At 26.8% G+C, this 26557-nt stretch overlaps 2 protein-coding genes across 4 annotated transcripts in view; one reads left to right on the plus strand and one right to left on the minus strand.

Moving 5' to 3' along the window:
- LOC135929082 (D(2) dopamine receptor A-like) overlaps positions 1–11768 on the plus strand; it is a 47432-nt gene extending 35664 nt beyond the window's left edge. Inside the window, exons 2-4 of one of the 3 annotated variants that reach the window (XM_065465578.1) lie at positions 1156–1260; positions 9306–10409; positions 11243–11765. In XM_065465578.1, coding sequence (XP_065321650.1) covers positions 1156–1260; positions 9306–10409; positions 11243–11420 — 1387 coding nt within the window. In that variant the 3' untranslated portion in view covers positions 11421–11765. Of the gene's footprint in view, positions 1–1155; positions 1261–9305; positions 10410–11242 lie in introns of all 3 variants that reach the window. The other 2 variants (XM_065465576.1, XM_065465577.1) reach the window with 2 other exon arrangements.
- A 177-nt stretch (positions 11769–11945) lies between these two features.
- LOC135928648 (synaptojanin-1-like) overlaps positions 11946–26557 on the minus strand; it is a 51260-nt gene continuing 36648 nt past the window's right edge. Inside the window, exons 15-23 of the mRNA XM_065465103.1 lie at positions 25376–25534; positions 22924–23192; positions 16510–16797; positions 15942–16336; positions 15481–15585; positions 14802–14948; positions 14357–14445; positions 13479–13542; positions 11946–13078 (exon numbers count right to left, since the gene is read on the minus strand). Of these exons, the coding sequence (XP_065321175.1) occupies positions 12621–13078; positions 13479–13542; positions 14357–14445; positions 14802–14948; positions 15481–15585; positions 15942–16336; positions 16510–16797; positions 22924–23192; positions 25376–25534 (1974 nt within the window). The 3' untranslated portion in view covers positions 11946–12620. The remainder of the gene's footprint in view (positions 13079–13478; positions 13543–14356; positions 14446–14801; positions 14949–15480; positions 15586–15941; positions 16337–16509; positions 16798–22923; positions 23193–25375; positions 25535–26557) is intronic.

Genomic DNA, 26557 nt, shown 5'->3' on the forward strand with positions numbered 1-26557 from the left:
TATACACAAAAATAATATGTATATTCAATTAGTTTGGGGTAAAGCAGGAAAACTTAAAGGTAGAGTTTGATGTTTTTAACAATCGCTGCTAAAATAAGATCTTATTATCCATTAGTCTAGTTCTTAAAATTCATTTTTTAGATATAATACTTGTTAAAATATTCGTTTTTTTCCAAAAAAATAAATAATGCTTAGAAAATTGGCATCTTAAAATATTATTATAAATAAAATTTTAATCTCAAAATCAAAATTAACAAAAATTTGAAAAATTTTATAATCAATATATCAAGTATAAAAGTGAATGATTCATCAAAAAAGTATTGTAATCGATATTTTTATAAAAACCAATTATACCATTCCATTATACATAAAAAAAAGTATTCATAATATTGTTAGAGACCTGCAGATTTGTACAACACGGCCAGGCCCGAATTTTTTTAAAATTTATATTATTTATTTGTAATCTTAATAATGGCCATTTTAAATATATGGTTTTAAAAAATACAACCCTACCTGAGTATTTAAAAAAAATTTAGGCCCGGCCCGGGTATATTTAAAAAATTAAATTACGGTTCTGGGACCTGCAGGTCTCGATTGAAATAGATTACATAATAATTTATGTCCAGTTTTGGGGGTATTTTCAATCACTTCTATTATCAAAAATAGGGGGAGGTATGACCCAAGATCATCATTGAAATTGAGAGTGGGGGGAGATATAATTTTTATAATTTTGACTGGGGTTATGATGAGGTAGAAGGGGATAGAAAGTAATATGTTAAATTTTCACTATATCTTTTTTATACGTTAGGCAATGGCGTTGTGGAGGGTGCCGGGGGGCTCAAGCCTCTTTAAAAATTTGGCTGGCCGTTAGTTTCAATTTTTTTACTTCTATTTTTTAAAATTAATTTTAAAATTTTTTTTATTCATTGAGTAAAGAAAAAATATATCATAATTTTTTTTAAAGTAGAAGCCTCTAACTGCTTCTATAAACTGAAATAATCTAGCTAGGTCGCTGATATGAATATGTTTTAACTTAAAACATTTGATTGATATTCAACAACTTTAAAATCATGGAAAATCTTTAATGAATATATACTTATTATTTTTCAAATATAGAAATTTCATATATTATTATTCATCATAAATTTACATTAGATGCCTTTTATTCGGAACCTTCCCTACAACCATGAATGTGGCATCATTGTTAAGCTTGCTGGGAGTCACGATTGATAGATATATATCAGTAGTTAACCCTCTCAGGTTATTATATAAAATATTTTTATATTTTAGATATTTATTTTATATTACCCAGACTAGAGTAAATTATATTTCACAATTAATCATAAATTATTTATTTATTCATTTTCTACTCATTAAATATGCTGTTTTAGTCAGTAATAGTTTTTTTCTTCTTCATACTTACCCAGTAATCTAAGTTATAGGCATAGCCATGATTATTTATTTATTTTTTTTTTGGGGGGGGGGGGGGGGCAAAATTTATTCCATAATTATATTAGAGGTCTTTACTCACTTATAGCAGGCCTTTGGTAGGGCATTGAAAAAAATTTTTTAAGATTTTTATCCTTTTTATTTTAAATTATTGTATTTTGCCGGGAGAAAGGGGGGAGGGGGTTCGATTAAAGTTTTTAATTACCTTATAATGATTTTTAAGAAAAGAGGCCAATTCCCAATGGAGGAGATGCCCCCTTCCCCAGGTCACTATAGTCTGGATAGTTCAAAGAATTTTACTATAATTACATATAATACTACCTATATTGACTTTCATTTAAAATTTATCAAAACAAATCAGCTAGTGGCACATAACGATTTCCATAAAAATAATTTACACTATTATTTTATGAATTAAAAAAAATTGAGTTTCATTTAATAAATTTTTTTAATATAGGGAATTATATTATAAAAATACCAAAAATAATTATGAACATATTTCACATGCCTACGTAACTAAATAATTAACTACATTTTAAAAGCAATTATTTAACATGGCATGCATGATCAGAATATTTAATTTGGCATTAAATTTTCTCTGAATTGAATATTTTATAAATAATTATATGAATATGATTAACATAAACCACATTTATTTTATTTAAAATGTCAAAGTTAACTTTATTCTTTTTTTAAAAAAAATATATCCTATTTTAAATATATGCACACAACACGGTCGGTATTGTTTGGTCTCATTATTTAACGTACTAAAAGATTCTTTTTTTTTTAATTTTAGGCTTGCACCCAGAGAAGCCTGAACTGCATTAATAATATCTATAGTACTGAATTTTTTTATTAAATACAATTACTTTTACAGAAGAGAGTAAAATAACGTCCTATTTTTTTGGAAGTATCTTTTAAAAAAAAAGAAGTTAGAAAAACCAATAAATCGATAGTGAAATTTAAATTTCTTTATGAGTTTTTATAATTTTTATTGTTTTTTGGAGCTAATTAGAATATTGTTTAATAATGAATATCAAAAAATTAATTATATATTTTTCCCTCCTAAAAATCTAAAATCAAATTATTATTTTTTTTAAAACCGGGGCTTTGTTTTCTATTGTCACTTTTGGCTCACCTTTCGGCCTGAACCCGACCCCAGAGAAAAATTTAAATTAAACGCATTTTTATAAAGTAAATAAAATAAAAAAATCATTAATTGTTTTGTTTTAATTTCAGAAAAATTATGATTTTATTTTAATAAGAAGCGAAAACATCATTTATTCGTTATTACTAATTTATTTTTTTGAATATTTTTTATTTTTGTACAACTCGACCCGAATATTTAATTTTTAAGGCCGAGATTATATCCATTATTTAACACTGTTTTAATCACCTCTTTGAACAAGATTAGCGGTAACAGGTAACTATAGAAAATATTATTGGCGTTATCCTGCAAAAATCAAGTGACTTAGATAAAAAAAACCTTCTGGGTCATTCATTGAAGATTGGAAGAATACATAATATAGACATGATTGATATCTAGCAGTCTTCTTGCTGCTAAGTCATAATTATGAATATGATGCCCTTATATAAGCAATTCAAAAGGTCAAAAAGCAAACAAATCAAAATCTAGCTTGCTAGCTAGCCATTTAAAAACATTAATATCAGATCTAGCCTTAATATAAAATGTTTTATTTTAAATATCAAATAAAGGGATTAGTCAAATTTTGATAAAAGTCAACGAATCTCTTTTCACTCGATTGAATTTTAATATAATAAAAAAAATTGTTCGGTATGAGAGATAGGACGGCTAACAACAATTAATAATTTTTAAGAAGTTAAAATAGTAGAAAGAATAGTCGAATATTATGGTCATATATTTAGTCATTTGTAGGCACCTCTACACCCCTCCCTCCACCCTCCAGCCAATGTAAGTAAATTTCTACATTCTTACCTCCCACTGTAAAAAAACGATATTCAAATAAAAATTAGCAAAAAAAATAAATGTAGTATATTTTAAAACAAATTCGGGCTGGACCTCAAAAATATAAAACCCGGGCCAAAAAAATCCGGGCCGGGCAGATAGTTTCTCTGCAGGTCTCTTAATATTTGCCCCGAAAAAATATATAAATATTGAGAATTGATTATTTCCAAAATTGATGTTTAAAAGGCATGCTTTCCAAAAATTCGCTTCCCTAGACTAAACAAATGTTATTATAAGATCTCCCAGATGTGAGATATTTTATTAAACATAATTTTAAATTTGGAAAATCACCAAAGAATGAGATATATACATAAATTTAACGTATTTTTGTAACTTAAAGAGTAAATAGTTATTTTTTTTGTTGCATTCCAGCTAGTTACAATTATTTTATTTGCAAAAATTTTCCCGATATTTCTGTTATTATACTTTTTTTGCATATTTAGAACTAAATTATTTTTCAATCCTTTCAAAATTTTAGATTTTCATACACACTCTTCATCACAACTAAATGATCTCCAGTTTATCAAATTCTACTATATATAATTTTTTCTGGATAATTTTATTTAAACGGTTTCAATTTAAAAATAAGGTACAATATATATGATATCAAAAATTAAATATATTTAATAAAACAAATAAGAATATAATAATAACAGGGGCCTCATATTAACCTTTACAATCTATGCGCGCTCAATAAATTTTTTAAAATTATTTTCAAAATTACCCTTTTTAGCTAACATTATACAAAATGACCTCTTTTTTTGGTGATTTAAAAAAAATCTAAAAATTTGAGAGGGCTCAAATTTTTCAGGGGGCTTTAGCCCCTGAGTCCTCTCGTCCCCCCAATGACGTTAAAAAAATATTATATATTTTATATAAAAAACATTAAAAAAGATCTAAAAAAAACATAGATGCCTATGGTTTTTAGAAAGTTGGGCCTATTTTCTAACATGCCTAATTTGTTAGTAGAAAACTGTGTTTGTAAGGCCATTTTATCTATTATTTTTTTGTAAAAAAAGTTAGATTTTGTTTTTCATTATTTAGTTTTCAGTTACTAATTTATTTCGATGGGCAAGTCCGGTTATATATCTAAGATGATTTGACCTGTGACTTAAAAATCTCAAATCTGCTCCTTATGCAGCCTTTTGTTGTAGTGTAAGAAAAATACTTCCTCTTAGAGCAGCAAAGTAAAAAATTTCTCTATAAAAAGTTATAATGTATATTAGTAATCTGGCAGGCCCGAAATTATTTTTAAAAAATTTGTCCCCTACATGAAATTTTTTCTTACTTGTCCGGAAAAACCCGACCCGAAATATAAATGATTTGTCCGCCCGGTCCGAAATTATATAAAAAAATATTAGGCCCGACCCAGCCCAAACCGAGATTATTTTTCAAAAATAGACTCGACCCGTGATTTGCAGATCACTAGTATATCTACGGAGACACAAAGAGTTCTTTAGCAATATACTTTAAACAATTAATTAAATATTTTCATCAGTTTCTTAATTTAATTCGTATAAATATCAAGTATTTACTTATTATTTTGAAAATAAACAAATTGTATATTATAATAAACAATTTGATAAAAAAAAATTATTCAAGGTTATATCGCAATATCTTGAAAAATTATTATAAAGAGTTATAAACATAAACATATAATATAACTTAATTATTTCCAAAAACTATTATAATAATGAATTTTTTTTTAGAAAAAATATAAAATTTCCTTTGTTAAAAAATATCAAAATTTTATATTCAATATTTTTTGTAATATGGGTTTTTTTTAGCTAGTTAATTAAAATTTATATATTATTATAGTATCGTAATGGTAAAGATTGAAGATAGACAATTTTTTATTACCAGGTGTTTTGCATTGCATAGACAGAAAATAATTATCAGAATAAATTATTTACACGGGAATTGAAAAACCCCCAAATTTTACAAATTACATTAGATACACATGTGACATAAGACAAAGGTAGTTTGTGGTTTACCCCTTGGATTGGGATTCAAACCAAACCTTTAAATCTGTATTTTTTATCAAATCTGAACCTTTAAATGATTTTCTATCCGAACCGCTAAAATGCCTGTGAACCGGTTCGAGCCTCATGATTTTATGCTTAAAAAAGAGAGTTATTACTAGTATGTTACTAAAATTTTAATTTATATCCAAATTATTTTAAAGATTATCATCATTAATTTGATATATAAGTATCAGTAAACATTAGTATATTGCCATTTTACCACATTTAAATATTTTTAACCTTAATGCTTGGAGATAAATTGAATCCAAACATATAGTATTATAAATATATAAAAATTTAATATTCTTGATTGTGACACAACTATGAAGAGGCACCGCGGAGCAAATCTTGAGCGTCACATAAAAAAAACCGCCCTCTCGAACTCAATAAAATTAACAAACACAACAAATAAAATATATAATTCGAATGTAGGTTTATGTTCACTTGTACGCAAAAATTTATATAGTATTAATAATTTAAGCAAGCGACGCTGAACCTTATCACTTGAGGATAAAAAAATCATCTAATTTAATCGTTTTCAACAGGGAAAATAATCCATCTTATTTTGGTATCACATTTTTCATGCCAAAAGTCTATTCTTTGACTACTGTTTTATGCTATTGCTACTAAATTATAAAAGTAAAGTAATTTTTTAGATATTTTATTTAGGAAAATAAAAGGGGGAACTTATGATAGAAATTGTAAAAAAAGCTCCGAAAATATTGAAATTTAATTTTTACTTATATTAGGAGGATTTTACATTTAAAGGTAAAAGAAATCTAGATACTGAAACTCTGTCAAGTTATATTCAAATTATTTAAAAAAATAAAACAATTAATATAAGCAAATCAATCCTCTTACAATTAAAAGTTGCATTTAAATGTATGAAGTTACTTAATATTGATAATTAAAAAAATAATTAATATAATAAAGGCATTCCCAACAATAAGCTAAAAAATCAAAAAATTAAAATAAAAAATGGGCCTGGTACTTCAGGGGAAAAAAATCTATTTATGAAAAATTATTCTTGGGAAAAATCCACTCATACTTTAACATCCAAAAAGATGTTTGATTACTTAATTGCAGTATTTGTGATTGAAGATTTACAATGCATTTTCTGTTGTGGAAAGTCCATCCTTAATTGGACTGATTATAAATATATACTCAAATAGATCAATTGTGTGCCGCAAACAATAACAAAGAATCCAATTTAAAAATGAAAGAATTGGTGCTGAACACAATAATTAAGGATAAACTAAACCGTATATTAGCTCTCAAGAACTATGTATTTCATCAAAAAAAACACCTAACAAAACGAGAACATCTCGTGTTCTTGAATTTTTCGATGATGTTTCCGATGAGGAAGATAAAAACTGATGATATAATTAATATTGATTATAAGCTAATTTTATGAGATCATCCATATCAGATCTCACAATATTTATAGAATTCCCTATTTACTCTCCCATCCAGTTCCTCTCTTGAGAGATTATTTAGTTTAGCAAATATTTTTGGTTAAAAAGATTTTTTTTGCCTTGACATCTTATCTTAAAAGCATTAACAAATTAATTAAAATTATGTATAACTAATATTTCATTATATGATATTTCTATTATATTTTAAATTTGAATAAAAACTGACATAATTTAAAATAGTTATACTATATTTAAAATATAGGGGAAACTGGGGTTAGGTAAACCACGGGGCTTGGCTAATCACTTAATCTCATTTCCAAAAGGTTAAAATTTTATCCTAATATAGTTTTTATTAGTTTATATCTATCGACAAATTATCTTTTGAAATAATTAATTATTTAAAATTTTACTTAAGAAATAAAATTTTGATGAAATTTTCAAAAGATTACAAGAGAGAATTTTAATTTCTATAAAAATATATAATCATTTATATGTAAATAAAATCTTATAGGAAAGTTTAAACACTCTTCTATAATTTGGGAAAGTTTTATGAGTATTTATTATATGATATTATTTCTGATTTGTCAACTTAGATCTAGCGGGGCATGCTAAACCATATACGTAAATTGTGGCAGTTAATAATGAATAAAATTTCAAAATCTTGAAAAGGCAATATATCTCTTTTTATGATTGGTATTTAGATTTATGGTAAGAAATCATAATCTCTCCTTAAGATCCTTATTTTTTTTTATGTCCATTAAGTTTCAATTTTAATATAAAATTAGCCTCATTTATAAGTAATATAATATTTTGAACAATAAAATTATTCTATACGTATCATTACTAATAAATAAAAATCATTTCAATTTATTATGGCCTAAAAACTAATGGTTTAGGAAGCCCCTTGAAGTGGTTTTCCTCACCCCTCTATTGGGGCATATTGGACAAAATTTTCACTTTTACAGAAAATAAAATTTAAAAAAAATAATTATATTCTTAAATTTTTTTATAAGTTATTGAGTATAGTTTTAGGTATCTAATCATATATTATTTTTTATATTAACTAAAAAACCAGGAACTATAGCCAATTTTGTAAAAACAGTTTGACTAACACCAATCTCCCCTAGTAGCTATAGCGCACTACTTTTTTTTAAGTAGCATTAACAGAAATGAAAATTGCTTTATATAAATAAGCTAAAATCATATTTTTATAATTTTTTTCGTTCTTTTTTATTTATCAATATGGATTTGAAATCCAAGTTAGGGATTACGTTTATAAATTATACAAATAAATATATTAATCTAAAGGATAGATGATCTCTCTCTTAATAACTTAATCCTTTAAAATCTCTATCAAATTAATATTTTCGAATGTAGGCCATATTGAAAAAAATATTATTTTATTTTAAAAAACTATAAAACATAAATTTGCAATCCCTTGAATTGTATTTATAAGGTCATATCATAAATAAAGCGTAAAGATGTTTAAACCTTCTCTTGATATTGTGCCAATTAATCTAGGAATAAACTTATCGATTGTAATTTCCTTACTATATATTTAATCGGATTTCCTTTGGTGTCTTTTAAATAACTTTAGTTGAAAAATTTTTTTTTATTAGAAGTATGCGTTAGGGACCTTAAACAGTCAGATTGGTGACTGGCGGGTGAAAAAGTATTTATTTAACTTGGCGGGTTAGTTTAAAATATTACTGACGAGATGGGCATAATTTTATTTTCAAAAAATCATCTATTTATAATCATATTAATTTTTGCCGTATTTCAATCCATCTTTTTGGATATCAAATTTTCTAAAGATGTCTATTTAATTATTTTTTTTATACTACCGTTATTATATTATAAAGTAGCAAAAGTACTATCACAGATACAAAAAGACGTACTACAATAAGATCTCTGTTTGATGAGTATTATCTATTAAAAATTAATAATACTCATTTTTAATAACGATGAGATTTTATATATAGATGATTATAATTCGTTACATCAAATTTCATTAATGTACAATGCTCATTTATGATAAATAAGATAATGGGTGGATACAACACTTTTAAACACTAACGCGATTCATATACTATCTGTTAAGTTTCCGAAGGAGAATTTTTTTAAAAATCAATGAAAGCTGGACGAATTAATCAATAAAGCAATGATATTCAAATGTTTACAAAACTTTATTAATTTTAAAAAAGTTCCTGAAAAAAATTAACGAATTTCTTGTAGTTTTTCTGGAAATGTTATAAAATTTCATGATTGATAGATAGAAGATTTTAAAGGTCAGGAAATTGGGCATTTTTACTTTAAGAGCAAGGTTCTAGTATGAATAGATTTTTCATCTAAAATTATATTAAAATTTATTGCAATGAATAATAAAATTTTGATTTAGCTTTAAATTATATCATAAATTATATATTTTAGATACAATTCAATCATGAGAGAAAAGTTAGCGAATTCTATTATCGTAAGTGCCTGGGGTACAGCGTTTTTTATAATATTCATCGTTCCTCATTTTTTCTACATAAAACCTGGAAGAGGATTTTGTAATTATCCATACCTCTATAAATACCTTCTCATAACTTATTCCATTTTATACGTTACAATATTATTGATAATATCCTTGTTTTATGCGAAAATTTTTTATGAATGTCACAAACATTTATTACAAACGATGTTCTCTGATAACTTTTCGCAAAGAGTAACTTCACAAAATGCTGCCTATACTCAAAAGGATTTGGCATTGCAACCCGTAACTAATGAGGATCGTAATTCGCTGGAATCGGCATCATCCTATAAAACTGAAAATGATTATCTACAGCATCATTCATCCTTGGACTCTCGCACTCAGCAACTAAAACCATTAATGGAAGAACAGAACGTGCCTGCCGATTTGGGCGACGCAGTTAACAAGATCGAACCCACAAACCTTCCAAATATTCCAGCAAAAGCCGCCACCACCGAACTTCATAGCATCATTAAACGTACCGAGGGGTTAACTAAAAATGAGCAAACTAATCCTTTATTAGATAAAACCAACCCAATTGCCAATTCAAGCCATCTCTCACGTCCCTTACTTAAAACAAGAACGGTTTCGATCAATGATGAACAAGCTAAATCTAACTTAGCAAGCGATAACGATCAAAAATCCTTAACCCGAAGGGATTCTAGTTCCTCCAAAAAAATTAATGAACAATACAAGAGACGAGAATCTGCGGGGGTCATAATCGCTTCCAAAACGACAATCATGATAGCTATAATTGTCGGCACTTTCGCCCTCCTAGGGTTGCCGCTTCAAATCGTCGAATATATTCTTGTGTTTAACTCAAATAACGTTAAAAACCTCGAACTTTTTTTTATTGTGCATGGCGTGTGCGTACTACTGTATTATTTAAATAGCGCGGTTAACCCATATATATATGCTTGGAAAAATAGTGATTTTCGAGATGGGTTCAAACAGATTCTAACATGTTCGGGTATATTTGCCAAGGATAACTATACATTTCGCCATTTGTACGGAGATCCAAGGTTATAATTTAAATAAAGCATTGTTTAAGGCTAGTTTTTATATTTTGACTAAGGCTTAGTATTGTTAAAAAACTCGATTTAGCCCATTTTTTTAAGAAAAAGGCTAAATTACCTAACTTTTGATATTTTAACAAATGATATCCATGATATAGGCCATCTTCTATTTCGAGGTATAGCTAATATTTGTTTGATTAAAATCTCAATTTAACCCCTATTTAAAAAAAATCATCAAGGTTTATGACATTACTAAGAATTGAAAACCAAAAATTTTATTTTCCAAAAAGTGACTATTATATTATTTCGCCTTTGGCATTTTTTTTAAAAAATGTATATTTTAAGAATAAACTTATGAAAATTAGTAGGAAAATGACATTTTTTTCTATTAATCGGAATCCAATCCCTATTTTATTAACCATACATGATATAAAAAAAGTGTAGCCATAGGGCTTTATATAAAAATATGAAAATTTTTTAAGTAAAATTTTCAGAAGTTGCCACCTCTTTATAATGACTTGGATTATTCTGACCACTTCATAATGAACTAATTAAAAGAAGAACCTTTTCTTATTCTCGGCACTCTATGATAATCTTTATATATATATGAACAGATTTATTCTGACCCCTCCCTTCTGATTTTTCATTTTTTCCTTTGATTTTTTTTTGTATAAGTAGTTATTAGCAAATTACAATACAATCAAAAGTTAAGATGATTTTTTCTAGATTGTTCATTGATATTTATCTTATTATTTAATATAATTATTTATAATCATATTTTATTAATTTTAATCAAAAGGGGAGGGAAAAATGTAACTCTTTATTATTAACATTTTTAGGTCTAGTCATTCATCGAGTGTTTTGCGGATGAGTCGGATGTTTTCTTTTCTGGGGAAAAATAATGATAAAAATATATCGACTCATAAAAACAATAATAGCTTTTTGCCCAAATCGCCGCCCCGCATACCTAAAACAGACAAGAATCTCACCACACCCATTCAAGATATTATGCTATAAAATCTACAAAGATACTTGAGATCATAGTTTTAAAAACCAATATATCTTGTGAAATAGCAATAAACTCACTTGGAAAAACATTTATTAAAAATTTATTTTGTTGAATAATTATGTGCATATGTGTAACAAATAAATTATCTCACACAAATTTATAAATGTCATTTAATGCAAAACTGGTGTTCGTTCGTTACATCAAAATTTACATTTTTCATTTATTTCTCTTAAAAATCATAATAGTGAATGATGTTTTTTTATGGTATTTGACTCTAAATATATTATCCACAATTATTACATTTTTATTATAATCTATTTTACAATATTCACATATTTATTAATTAATAAAAAAATATACAATTACACCATGATATATTATTTATAAATATTGTATATATATAAATTTTAGATTTAATAAAAACGATTAAATAAATAATGTCTATTGAAAATTCAGATTCATTTTATTAAGAATAAATAAAAAACAGAATTTAACAATAGAAAAAATTATAATTATGATTGTACAACGTATTAAATAATCGTAAAAGACTTTTGCAAAAAGTAGCAGAATAGTTATATTATTATCTATTCAAAATATGATGATAAATATGATATCCCTATAAATATCTTTTTATTGCTAATTTATTTAAAATTTAATATAATTGGAGGCTCGCAGTATTTTCTGCCTCTATTATTGAAAAAATACTGAGATTAATTCTGATAAAAAGTAATAGTTACACGAAAAAAATATCAGTTCAGAATCATTTGCACTTATTATTTTTTTTCAATAGTTAGAATATTAGGGACCCAAATAATTATGGCTTTATAAATAATAATTAGACAAATAAAATATGACTATTTTGTTGTGATTTATGGAATGCAGCATAACACTAAATTATATTCATCTCAGCATCTATTTTTACTCGGAATTAAATCTATTTTATTATGGAATATGAAATTGAGCTGCAAATTAAATATATTATTTATGCTATATTATTATTATAAAAAAAATTTGACAACAGGTTTTATTAAAAACGGTATAAATATTGTTTTGTTTTAAATAGACACCAATAAAATATTTACATGATTAGTTGTGAGTATAAAAAAAAAGAAGAAATTAAAAATATTATTATCAATGTTTGTATATTTTGGAAGATCATTTATTTTTTTAAAATATATATTTGTTTAAAGCGAAATAAATATTTTATCTCATAGTTTTGGCGGACCAAATTTAGTCCGACCCGGCGGTAAGGGAGGTAAATTTTTGAGATTCTTAAGTTCGTTATCATTGGTAATATTTTGGTAAAATTTGGATTTAGGTACAATATTAGTATCATGGTTAGAAAATTTATCTATATTCTGTGAATATAATATATTGTCAAAAGTGTTAATTTGTGCCTCAGTGTTTTTATTCCAATAAAAGCGAGATTTTTCTGTGTTATCATTATTTTGGTGAGCATGAATACACTTTTCATCATTTAGCTCTGTGGTGATTTGCTGATGATTGACGACGTCAATGAAATTGTGGGGAAACCCATTAAATTTATCTGTGTAAGAAGGAATGTTGAATTGTTTTGCGATCTCACTCCCAATTTTATTATTGCTGGAAGAAAAAATGTCTTCACTATTTATGTGGCTATCGGCGAGAGAATAAAAATCCGATGAATCTTAGAGCAAAGAAAAAGAGAAGTAAATTAAAATTATTTCGAGTTTCCTCAAATATTTAAAAATGAATTGCTCGAATAAAATCAGAGTTTGGGACTGGAACCCTTGAAACTGAGACAAATCTAGATATAGGAACCAGAACCTGGTTTTAGAATTTATATAAACCGGAATCTATTTTAAATTCTTGAAACGGGTTCCAGAACCATTATACAAAAGTGCAAATAATTTTTATTATTGTTTAAAATGTTGTGTAATTCATTTAATAGCTTTATTTATTTTAAAATTTTTTTTTTGATTGCTTTAACAGTTTGGAACCGAAATCTGCAATCCCTCGAACTGCGTCAAAAGAGATCAGAACTGGAACCTATTTTACCCTAATTCAATTCAATAAAAAATAAATACTTGGTGAATGGTGATGATTATCAAAAAATGTTGAGGTATTTGAGGAATAGTTATCATTTTGGGGCTGTTCAAAAAAATAAGATATCAATTGAAACAAACCTAATAAATTATGAATGTCGTAGGGGATTTATCAAAAAAATGGGTAAGAACATTTTTAAAAACTCAAATCAATTTTAAACTATTAATTTTTTTTAAGATTTTTCATAAAAATTAAAAACATTCATGACGTTGTCTGAAATTCACATGGTAGGTATTTTATTTTTCGGCCTGACCCATAATATTTTTAGCCCCACACAAAAAATATTTAATACAATACAAGTTTCCCTTATACATTATGCATCAGAGACCTGCAGAGATCAAAATTTTGGGCCTGGCCTAAATTTGAAAAAAATTTAGTTTCAAGCCTGTTTTGAGAAGACATTTCTAGGCTCGGCTAGGATTTTAAATTACTAATTTTGGTTGTATTTTGCAAATTGTTTTTAAAGAAAATTGAAAATATGAGTAGTAAATTAATATTGACGCTCTATATAAGCATTTTTCAACTCTTCAGTTGATATAATCTAAATAGGTCCGATTTTTTCTTAATTAAGCCATCCCGGATTATTTATATAATACTATTTTTCGGCCCATTCGAGGCCAGAGTACGGGCCCACATGTCTCTGTTATATATACTGAAATGCGATTCAGGCAGAATCAAGCATTTCAAAATTAAAAAACACGCGTTATAAAAAATTATTTAAGTTTTCAAAAATAACTAATAAAAAAACCCTAGTCAATGAAGCATAACCCTTAATTTGGTAAACCTCTACGACACACATATTTTTAATTAATAATATTACACAAAATATTTAAAAAAAAATATATAAGTGATGAATTACTATAATACTATGGTTAATGTTAAATGAGTTGGAATCAAAATCAATATCTAATAATGGTGGAGGTTCAACGGATTTACCATTATCTAAACCTTATGATAAAAATTGAAAGAAAACATAAATTGTAATGCAAAGAAAATATAAATATAGCAAGCAAGCAAGGGATAAAATAACATAAAATTTCAACCTTATATAAATGTCTACAAGACAAGCATTCGTTATAACCTCGTAATTTTTATTGTACATGTAGCATTATTGCAAAAATTTATCAGGTAAAGTCTTGAGGTAATCTTATTAAAACACACCTAATTAATTTATAAAGATCGAACTCTATAGGTCAGAAATTAATTAAAGATACGTAAATACGATATTAACGATAGCACGTTCAATTAATTTACACGCAATAATATAGTTACATAAAAATTAAATTTTCTAAGCATTTTCTTACTTTGGAAAAATTTTGGTGGAGGGGGTCTGTTTGGCGGTAACTTTAACTTGTTTTTGAACATATTTTCAAACCAAATATTCTCATGCTTTATATTCATATCGTCGTATAAAGAAGTGTATTGCAGTGCGGATGATTTTACTAATATATCTTGTTTTATATAAAACTATTTTTAATAATCAAATTATTTGTTGCTAAATTTTATTTTCAAACGAGGCTTATAACTGCCACGTATATGCCTTATCCAAACTACTAATTTAATGTTTACATAATGAATCATAAAAATTTGAAAATAAATAAGTAAATAAATATTTCAACTTTTCTTTCAAATAATGTAAATTTAAAGGAATAAACCAGAATGTATTGTATATATTAGAGATCTGTAGGCCCGGCCCAAACAGGCTTCGGGCCGGGCCTAATATTTTTTTAGAAAATTCGGACCCTGCCGGGCCTTAGAAATTTTTTAAAATATATCTAAATTTATCAATTTTATGTTGAATTTTTTATGTAAATTAAGCAGATCACTAGTTATATATTAAAAATCTGCATTTATAACTTATTATCAAAAAAAGGCATAAATAATGTGAAATATTTTTTTAAATTAATAAATAAGGCTGCATATTATATTAAAATTTCAAAACATCAAAACGATTTTATTAATTATAAAAAAAATACACTTTACCTTCTTTAATAGTTGAAATATTTTGATTAGAACCACGAGAATTAACGTTACCGAAATTGGTATCAGTATCTAGTTCAAGGCCTATATCATTATCAATGACTTCAGCTATAAATTAGAAAAAAAAGGTGATGGCACAAAATTTAAAAATAAAGAGTAGTAACTATATTATAAATATTTTGTTTCGTCTAATGAAAAAATATGTCAAATTAAAAATGATATAATACAACACTTAGGCTTGCTCATAAATAAATTGTTTTTCTACTGCTCTTATATATTTCTTAATTTCTAATCTTAATCAAATAACGCGAGTGGTAATGTGAAATAAGAGGCTATCAAAGAATAAATGGGGCTGAAATAAGCGACATGTTTATTTGTAATCAGTTAAAATCTCCCACAAGTTGTTATGCCCACCCCACCTCTCAAGGATAAAATACTAGACAAAAAGTGTTAGAAAATCTGACCATGTTGTAGCACTATATCGTCTTCCATAAAGCTTTGCTGATTAATTTTTGCGTCTTCGTATTCTCTCATGAAGCAATTAGCATTTTTCAAAGCGACTAGTTCACCTTTTGAAATCTCTCGCCAGAGACCATGGTTTTGTACCTCCCTTACTTCTTTTGAGGTTTCTACAATCTGGTGAATTGACGCGTTAATTTCATCATATCTTATCCTAACAACCAGCTCAACAACGCCGGAAGTAGATAATAAATTAGTGAGATTCAAACGTTGCGAGGCATAAACGGCAGCGTAGCCTTTGACGAAGGTGCAGGTTAGGCCGTAGGCGTAATACAGACCAGGCGGAAGATTAAGGAGGAAACTAGAAGGTAGTGATGAGGAAAGCGGAGCTTGGTCGAATCTTTTAAGTAATTTTTTATCGAGTTGTTGATAGGCAATCAAGTAAGAATGTGATTTGAACTATCTACCCTTTCTCAAGAGCCCAAAATTAACCAGAAAATATAGCAGATTTTAAAATATTACATTATAAATGGAAACGCCATAAGCAGGTTATAAATATAATAAGGAAAAAACCTAAGCCACACGATTTCACCGGCATTGTTAGTTAAACTATCGTACAGATTTTGATAAATACCGTTCAAATCTTCATCGCTAAAATCTTCATGAGTAAATTCAACCTTTAGTAGTGGAGGTTTTCTATCTGCATTTTTATTCATTTCCATTTTGTTTCTCAAAATATGCAAATAAATTCTAACGGATCTATCTAAAGGACCGGCCGCGTTAACTATGGAATCTAGCTTGGATTCAAATAAATCGGGGTTAAATAGACGGGTTTCGGTATCGAATATAGCGTATACGGGTCTAGTTGATAAATGAAATAATTAATCAAAAAAAGATTAAAGTAATATCAAAATTACGCGACTGTAATTATGAGTTACTTGTCTGTCCAGAAAAAGACGAGCACGTCTTTGTTCATGACGTACCCTTTCCTATTTTCAAATAACGGAATAATTTTTTAAAATTTATAACCTAGAAAATCAAACTTAAAAGAACCTAATTTGAAATTGATATCATCATCCATATTTTTAAATAACTAATTTTCAAATGGAAGATATATCGGAATCCATAGATGAAATTAATTTTATAAAAATATTAAATTATATAGTAGAATTATTAATTATTAAAATTAATTTAATCTATTTTTGTGGATAACTTATCAATTTGTGTTGCACTTATATTTGCCCGCTCCTTATCCTCCTTAATAATATAGCTATATTAAAAATGGCACATAATTGAACAACCTTCATACATTAGAACTCCTCCAATAATAATGAAAATACTAATAATTAAATCTTTTTTTAAATTTGAGCACATGCCACACAAATGATTCGTTCATTTTTCAAGATTCTGGGTTTGTGCAAAATATTAATTCCCAAAATAAAAAAATGTATGAAAAGCATGATCCAAATCTTATAGAGGCCTTGATATGTTTGTTATGTGAAGCCTTTATAAATAGAATTCTTGTTGAATTTCATTTTTAAATAAAATAATCACAACTCTCCCTCCAACGCATTGATTGAACAACCTTATTAATAAATACGAGATATGCATTAGTTATCCAGGCATTAGAAAACCGCACAGGCTGTCCATAGCCCGACTTGACCAGACCTTACCCTCGGGCTAGGGTTTGGACATTAAAAAAAGTATTCCAGGTTCGGGCTCAGGTCGGATTGTAAGAGCTGTCCGACCCAAACCCCGACCCGAAAAATAAATCTATATATCCTTATAATTAATAATGTCAATTATAAAACTATATCATTTTTTATTTATCGTATTCTATCCTTAAAATGTCAATCAGAATAACATGTCATTTTCAATTATTATTTTATAATTTACATAACAACCATATACCAAACTATTTTATGTGATTATATTTTAGTACTTTGCATTGCATAGTTAAAACGATATTATTACATACTTTACTTTCATCATATTCTATCAAGTTAAATTAAATATATTTAATTAAATAGCTTCATATTTTCATCATTAAAAAATTATTTCAATAAATGCCAAATTAAAAAAAAATGGTAAAAATATGATGTAAGGGAAAATGCCAATGGCAAATCTGAGGTCTGGAAAAAATTTTCTATATATGACGAAAACAAAGAAGAACTTAATTATGTAAGTTGCAATTTTTGCAAAAATATGTTTATAATTCTATAACAACAGGTTAGTATATTTATATACAATAAATATATTATTAAATTATTTTAGGCCCAAATCAACTAAAAAGGCATAAATGTGTATTTACAATAGAGTAAAAAGACTCAATTAACAATTGATAGCCTTTTGGTACTGATCCCATAAAACTCAAAAGTTGTACCAAATTTTAAAAAAGAGTGTACAAAGGTGCTTACCATGCTTTGTGGACGTCAGGCACCCCCCCTCCATCTCAAATTTGACTGTTTTCATAAATATCATTTTAAGCTAATAAAAATTTTACCCCCCCCCCCCCCAATTAAAATTTTACAAATATTTATTTTTTATAAATAAATTTTATTAAAATTTCCTTTCTTTGTGAGTACATTAACATTATTCAAAAATATTAATAAAATGGAAAAATTTTTAGTCAAAGAGATTGAAATCAAACAGTAATTTATTTTATTATTATATATAATTATTTTATTAAATTCAAAATTATTAGTGAGTTAGAATTAATAAGTATTTTTAATAATATTAATTATTAATAAATATCTATAATTTTTTAATTATTAATAAATATCTATAATTTCTTAAATATTTTTCATTTTTACTTACATTTTGTAGAACAGAAGAAATAGAAATACAAAAGTTAAATAAGGCTGAGCATGAAAAAAAGTAATGTGTTGTCAGAAGCGATATCATTATTGAATTCAATTGATCAATCAGAGTTTATCATTGCTGCTAGTTGCATCAATAAATTATTTTCCCATAGCTCACTACTTTGTAGAAATTTACAAAAACCAAATAGATTTGGTTCAGGTTATTGATTTGGGGGAAAATATAAATGAACAGGTAGATACATTAAGAATGAATGTAGATGAATTTTTCATAATATTTATCTAGACATTGAATCGAAGGTTTAATTTTATGATATAACACTAATTAAACCTCGTCTAGCACCTAGACAATTATTGAAATGTAAAATAAATATTGGCTCAACTGAAGAATATTATAAAATATCGATTTTCATCCCATTCTTAGATATATTTTATCGCAAATAAAACGGTTTTTAGATAAAAAAAACAAGTCTTTAGCAATCTTCAAGTTTTATTATCCAAAGACCCTTCTTTGTTTTCTAATGCCACTATTGGTAAAATTAAATATTTAGCAAAATTTTATTCCTATGATATTGATACTGAAATAAATTTAATCAGTGAATTCGAATTGTGGTTTACTACGTTTAACTATTTTACCTGAGGATGCTATTGATGCGCTCAATCGGTGTAAAGAAACCTTGGCTCAATTTCCTAATATTTTGAAGTTATTTTATATTCTTTTGCCTATTACAACATGTACGAATGAAGACTTTTTCGAACTTGAAAGTTGAAAACATATTTACGAAGTACTACTTCCGAATCTCGGCTAAATGGGTGAGCTCTGTTATATCCACAGAGATTTGGTTCCAACGACAAACGAAATTCTTGATGAATTGGCAACATTCCCACGAAAATTAAAAATACTAATTATAATATTTAATAAAATTTTTTGTATAATATTGTATTTGATAAGAAGTTAAAAAAAACTTGTTTTTTAAATTATTCTAGTCAATATTTTATACATACTCTATTAGTATTTTCAATAAAAAAATTATATTCTACTTATATTATATGAGAATTTAAGCTGAGGCTAGTTTTTAAAGCAAATTTTATAAAAAAAAATGACATTAAACTTTATTTCAACTTTACATTTAAAAAGAACTTTATTAAATATAATATACCTAACTTAAAATAATAAAAAATTGGCTTGTAATAATTATAAGCACGAATTAGTAAATAATAGTTAAAAATAAAAATTTAATTATTATAAAATTATGAATAATTTGATAGAACAGCTTAAACAAAATCCCTCCCCCATAAGAAAATCCTGGATACGTTTGACAATTCAGGGGAAAGGTTTTGTTGATTGTTGTCAAAATTGTCTCAATAATATGGAAATATTGATGTTAAACGCTTCATTCCAAATCCCACGAAATTTCTAAAAATTTTATAGATACTGCTGATGGTACACGCAATAAATTATTTCCGAAATTAAAAGTATATATGAAAAAGGGTACATGTGCTGGAAACAAGTATATGAAAATATGGTAAAATTATTTATAATTTTTTATAGCCATCACAGACCTTTGGACTGATGATTATAAGAAAGTTTTCTATGTAACTCTTACTATTCATTTCTTAAACGATTCCTGGAAGTTAGTTTGAAGAAGAAAAAAAGACGGGTGAAAATATTAAAAAGGAAATTAGAAATTTATTATAAAAATCAATGTATTTTTTATATCATGATACAGTAGGGCATATTTAACTGAAATGCCATTCATTACAGACCAAGGAGCTAATATGATTAAAGCATTTGAAAATCATAAACAATTGAATTGAGCTTCTCATCTTTTAAATACAGTTAAGGAATACCTTTGATAATAAAAATATTGAACCTCGAGGTTCAGATATATCCAGGGATGCGAATCGGCAAAATTTTTGCGCGGGTTCGGTTTAAGGTAAAAAAATTAAGTGGGTTCGGTTTAAGGTAAAAAATAGGTGGGTTTGGTTAAGGGAAATATTTTTGAACCCGGGTTTGGTTCCGGGTTAAGCTAGAGTTTAAATGAATTGATAAAAAAAATTATATATTTAAATCATAATTAAAAATCTAGACATAAATTTGGTATAAAAAATAAATTTTTTATTTTATTTATAGGTAAAATATAGTTAAAAAACAAAAAATAGTCATGTATCAATTTAAAAATTTTATTTAGACGTATTTCTTAAATTAGCAATATTTTTACTTTTCTAATTAATAATCTTTAAGAATAAGTTAAAAATTAAAAATAAATGGCGTAAATGAATTTAATAGTTTATTTATTAACACTCCAATAGGAATCTTTGAGAATAAATTTTAAAAATTTTAAAAAAGGCATAAATGAATTAAGTTGTTTAAAATTTATTAACATTTCACTTAATTGAAAATTTCAAAATATTATAAAATTTCAATTAAATTATTAATATTTGTATTTACAATTATACAAATATCTTATATGATTTTAAACAATACACTGAGCCCGGTTGAACCCGGGTTCAAATAAAATTTTCGGGTTTAGTTCGGGGTTTTGAAAATTTTATAAACGGGGTTCAGGTTCGGTTTGGGTTCAGATTTTTTTTCAAAAATCCGGGTTTTATTCCGGGTTCGGGTTCGAATCCCTGGATATATCAATGTTTTGTTGATTGTAAAAGTTTAGTTACTTATATGAAACAGAGTGGGAATTAAATCATTTTTATTAAAATATAGCATTAAATTTTAGATTAGTTAATCAACTTGATAAAACACTCCATTTGTGTGTTGAGACTCGATGGAATAATGATCGAATCTATTTTTAATCAATTAAATGAGATATTGGAGATTCACAGTTCTAGAGGAGAGTTGATTAAGCTCGAAAATATAGATTCTGAAATGATGAGGGATCTTATCAAGTTTCTGGCGCTTTTTAAAATTGCGAGTGATGAACTTAGGGTGATTTATAACCCACCATTCACAAAGATTGTTATCACAAAATATTAAGTTTTTACCTCATCCAGACTTAAACTCGCAGCTTAACCAGCTATCGCAGGATAAACAAATAGATATATTCCATGAAATTTCGACATTTTAGTGTCCAAAATTACGGGATATGAAAATGTTATCCCGAGAGCATTATAAAGATTTGTGCCAACATATTAACACGCTGATTAATGCATAGAAGATCAACAGATATGATTGGGCAAAAATCTATAAATACCAACTCACCATCTAGCTCCTACACAACTGATAGAATAGCAAATAAAGGTTCATTAAATTAATAATATATTAAATAAAAAATAATAAAGTAAATATATATCTTTTAAAATTATTATTTTTTTCTTAAGAAAATACTGAGGCAGATACGTTTTTGGATTTCTCTCTATGGGAGACTGACAATGAGTCTTCTGATGCTAGCGTTGAAGTTGACGAACTTCAAAAATACCTAGCTAAATTATATATTGAAGATGATAATATTTTGAATTGGTGGAAGACAAACCATTACGACTTTCCAAATTTAAGTATTTTGGCTCTTAAATTCCTAGCTATCCCTGCATCGTCGGCTAGCAGTGAAAAAGGTTTTAAGCTGCTGGTAGGTCCTTTGAAAAGAAAGGGGCTCGTTTAAAGCCAAATAAACTGGACTCCTCATTATTTATATATTATAATTATTCGCTTTGTGATACTTTTGATAATGATATTGATATGTCATTATAATATGCTCATTATTATATTTTTTAGTCTCTATATTAACTTTATATCATCTAAATTCAACATAAATCATGCTTATTGTTTTTATATAATCGCAATTATTTTTAAATTCGAATGTATTTTAACTTATTTATAATACTTTTATACAAATTAAATAAAATGCAGCTTAATATATATCTTGATTATATGGCCGTCAAATAAACTTTTATTTAAGGTGGCTATGAATAAATACACATAAATTTTTTTTGGTTATTATAATATTTAAATTCAAATTGTAAATATTTATTCGGGCTCGGGTCGGGTAGGAAAATGTATTAGAGCTAGGACAAAAAAGTTTTTTAAATTCGGGCTCGGACTGATAAAAAATTACTTTGTAGACCTCTACCAGGCATTAATCAATGTCATTTATAAATTAATAAAATCAATCAATCTTTATAGTATTTTATTGTTAAAACTCATCCTGATATAAACCTATGATCAGAACTCTTCAATTCAGCTCTCCCGTATATAAGTTGCCTACAACTCTTATCAATTTCATCATTTTTCCCATCGACGTCAGTCTCAGAATCAACTTTACCATCTAAATGATTAAATCCTGGTCTAGATTTATGTTTCCACAAAATTCTATCTGTCCACGCCGGAATCCGACTTTTATCGGAAGTATCGTAGTGTTGGGAAAAGAGATCGTATTTATAAGTAGGAGCGAATGTAAGGAAACCCTCTTTGAAGTCTTGAAATGCCTTTTAGAGCAAACATTTGAAGGAAAACAAAATAAATTTGCAAAAAGCTCAAATGTGGCTTATTCATAAATTTTTTTAAAAATCAAATATATTTTTTCATATCAATTTCGTAATATCGAACGGCCCAGTCGCACATTTTAGTGAAATATCGGGCACCGGTAGATCTATTGTATCACAATAGCTGATATATTTATTTTTTTAAATTTATGTTAGTTATAAATCATATAATGTTAATTAGATAATGGAAACGAAATTTAAAAAACTAATTGATTTATATAATGTAATTTATTTTATTGACATATTTTTGGGTTTTTACTTGATTCTCTTATTAATTATTTTTCCCCAAAAAGTAATTATTAAAAATGGGATCTAGAGCCCTAGCCGGATTCTTTAATTAAGTGAAGATAAATGAAGTAAAAATCACATAGATAAATTCTAATTATCCATTATTGTATTATGATAAAACAAGAGAAGATATATTTTCGATGTTATTTTTATTGAATTTATTTATATTTTTCAAGCCCCAACCCTGCCCGATATTTCAAAAAAAAATTGAAGCCGGAACCTCAAGCCGAATTGCAATTAATTGGGCCCCTTCAAAAAATGCACTAATATGATCTACATATTCATTTATAGCAAATTTATAAATGCAATTTACCAATAATTATTAGTGCTATAAACGTTGAAAAAATGAATACATTACAGTTACTCGTTAAAAAGGAAAAAGGGACGCGCTACATGCTATTAAATAAAGATTTTCTTTTTATTTATTTTTTTTCCATAGATAATTAAAAATAAAATTATACAAAAAAATGTATAAGATAAGTTACTTTGTAATCATTTTTTAGTTATTTTATCAAAATTTTGATAATATAAACAGCACTAAACACTGTTCTGGGGGGGGGGGGGGTGTATTATATTTAATAAAAGAAAAATTTTATTGGGATAATTAATTAAAACTATTTATGAAATATTTTCAAAAAACCTTATTAAATCATTTTCACAAGAATCTTCATTCCGATCCTCATCAAATTTGTATTTATCTTTATTTCAATCTGAGTTCATATTTTTACTTTCATATGTTTTAGATTTAACTGCCGGACATCGAGGTTGAAATATTTTCCTCTATTTGTGTAAAAAATGTTTCACAATGGGGACAGCAGAGTTAAACAGTCTTCACCTGATGAAGTAAGCACTATTTAAAAAAAGTACAAAACATAGTCACTTTATTTGTTGCTTCATCACGAATCACATTATAAACATCAATCATATATATGATAATCATGATAATATAATCCAAATAAACTATAATATAAAATGTATGAAATAATAATAATCTTATATAGCATTTATCAAACTATTGACATTAGAGATCTGCAAATCAAGGCCCGGCCCATACCCGGCCCGAACTATTTTTAAAAAATAATTTGTTAGGGCTGTCGGTTTAAAAAATTTTGGGCCGAGCCGGGCTTAAATTTTCAAGTATGATAACATTACACTTTGTCAAATAAATTGATATATTTTAAAATTCTTGCAAGAAACAAGGCTTTATTATTTTTTTTTGTAGAATATTTTTTTAGAATCAAAATAAATATCAAATTTTTCTATATTTAGATAAATTCGGGCCGGGCCTGGCGACTAATTTTTATTTCAGGTGGGGCTTTTCGGGTCAGAAAAATTTCGTTCAAGATCAGCTCAGGCAGGACAAATTTTTAAAATAAATTTCGAGCCGGGTTTGATTAGGTCCGATGCAGATCACTAATTAACATGTATTCTTAATAAAATAATTATAATATTAGAGAATATAAATTAACATACCTTGATTATTAAATATTAATTAGATTAACAATCTTGATGGTATAAAATTCAGCAATAAAAATGTAATAAATAGAATGAAGAACTTTGGAGGTTGATCCGCATTAAAAATTAGGCTTAAATTATTTATAAATATTTTTTACGAAAAAATTTAATGCAAAAAGTGACGCGACCGTTACTCAATAAAAGGTTTTACTTTACTCGTTACCTTTTGAAACAAGTAACGAATGGCGTTCCTTTTCCTCAGAACGGCGTTATTTTACAGCACTAGTAATTACAGTTGATTTATAATCAATTTTTTATAATAGAAAAATATTTAATATTAATCGTTTCGTTTTAAATAATATAATTCATTTTTATTTTATTACGTGTTTATGATGTCTCTGGAGTGTCAACTGCTCAGCCGAGGTAAGGTGGTCCCATTTCTTTTCTTTAATATAATCCTTAACATTATCAATCGGCATATCGATTCTATAATTAAAATCTCCAAACCAAAACAGGTAGTCAGTGTTATTCACAATAGGATGCTTTATTTCATTTGATTAACATGAAGAAGTTATTTATACAGGAAATTATATAAATTATTTAATTCACATCCCTTCCTCTTAAACTTGTAATGAGAACGATATTTTTTCTTCAAAAAATAATTTCGACATACAAAAACTATTTCGCCTAAAAAAATTCAATTCTTAATTTTTTTTGTTCCTTGCAAAAAACTGATTTTGTGCCATTTTTCATTCCCATAAATGGATTTTTATATAAAAAGTTATTTCAAAAAAATCGATTTTGAAACAAAAATTGAGTTTTATTTTATGCATCAAGGTGCTTCATCTAACACTTGCATGCATGTAAATTTTAAAAATCAAAAATTATATTTTAATAATAAAAGATATATAACTAGCGGGGGTGGGGAGAGTATAACTGGCATGGAAAATGGGGGGGGGGGGGGGGGTAGTATCGTTAATATTGAATGATTCAAATATATAAATAATCGGGTAACAACATATATAAACTTGAGGTTCAACAATAACAGAAATGTTTAAGAGTTCTGAAGACTTGGAAATCGTTTTTCTTACGAATTTATGCATCAAAATTACCCAAGGATTGAAGATGTCGATACACAAAGAAGGTGATTATTTAGATTTCCTGTCTTATTAATATAGAGGAATTTTACTTTTGAAACATGCCATGAGGTATTTGAGTAAGGAAATATGGGAACAAATAAAAATGATAAAATGTAGTTTAGTTACCACCTGGGAAATGCATAAATGATGCAATTTTTGTGGTGTGATAAATACAGAAATATTTAGCGAAGGGAAAGAAACTGTATTATACGTTTGTAGATTGATGTTTAACAGGATATCGCGCGAGGTTACTAGAAGGGCTTTGAGAAATCACATAAGAATGACGAGTATCTGCAGTGATTACAATGTATGTGAGAGCACGAACTGCGGTCCGGGCGGATGATGGGGGCTTTGAAATAAAGGCAGGACTAGGACTACATAAATGATTCGTTCTGAGATCATCATTTACATAATGGACGTCACAAC

The sequence above is a fragment of the Gordionus sp. m RMFG-2023 genome, chromosome 4, assembly GCF_954871325.1.
Source record: "Gordionus sp. m RMFG-2023 chromosome 4, tfGorSpeb1-WG-v2, whole genome shotgun sequence".
NCBI lineage: Eukaryota > Metazoa > Nematomorpha > Gordioida > Chordodea > Parachordodidae > Gordionus > Gordionus sp. m RMFG-2023.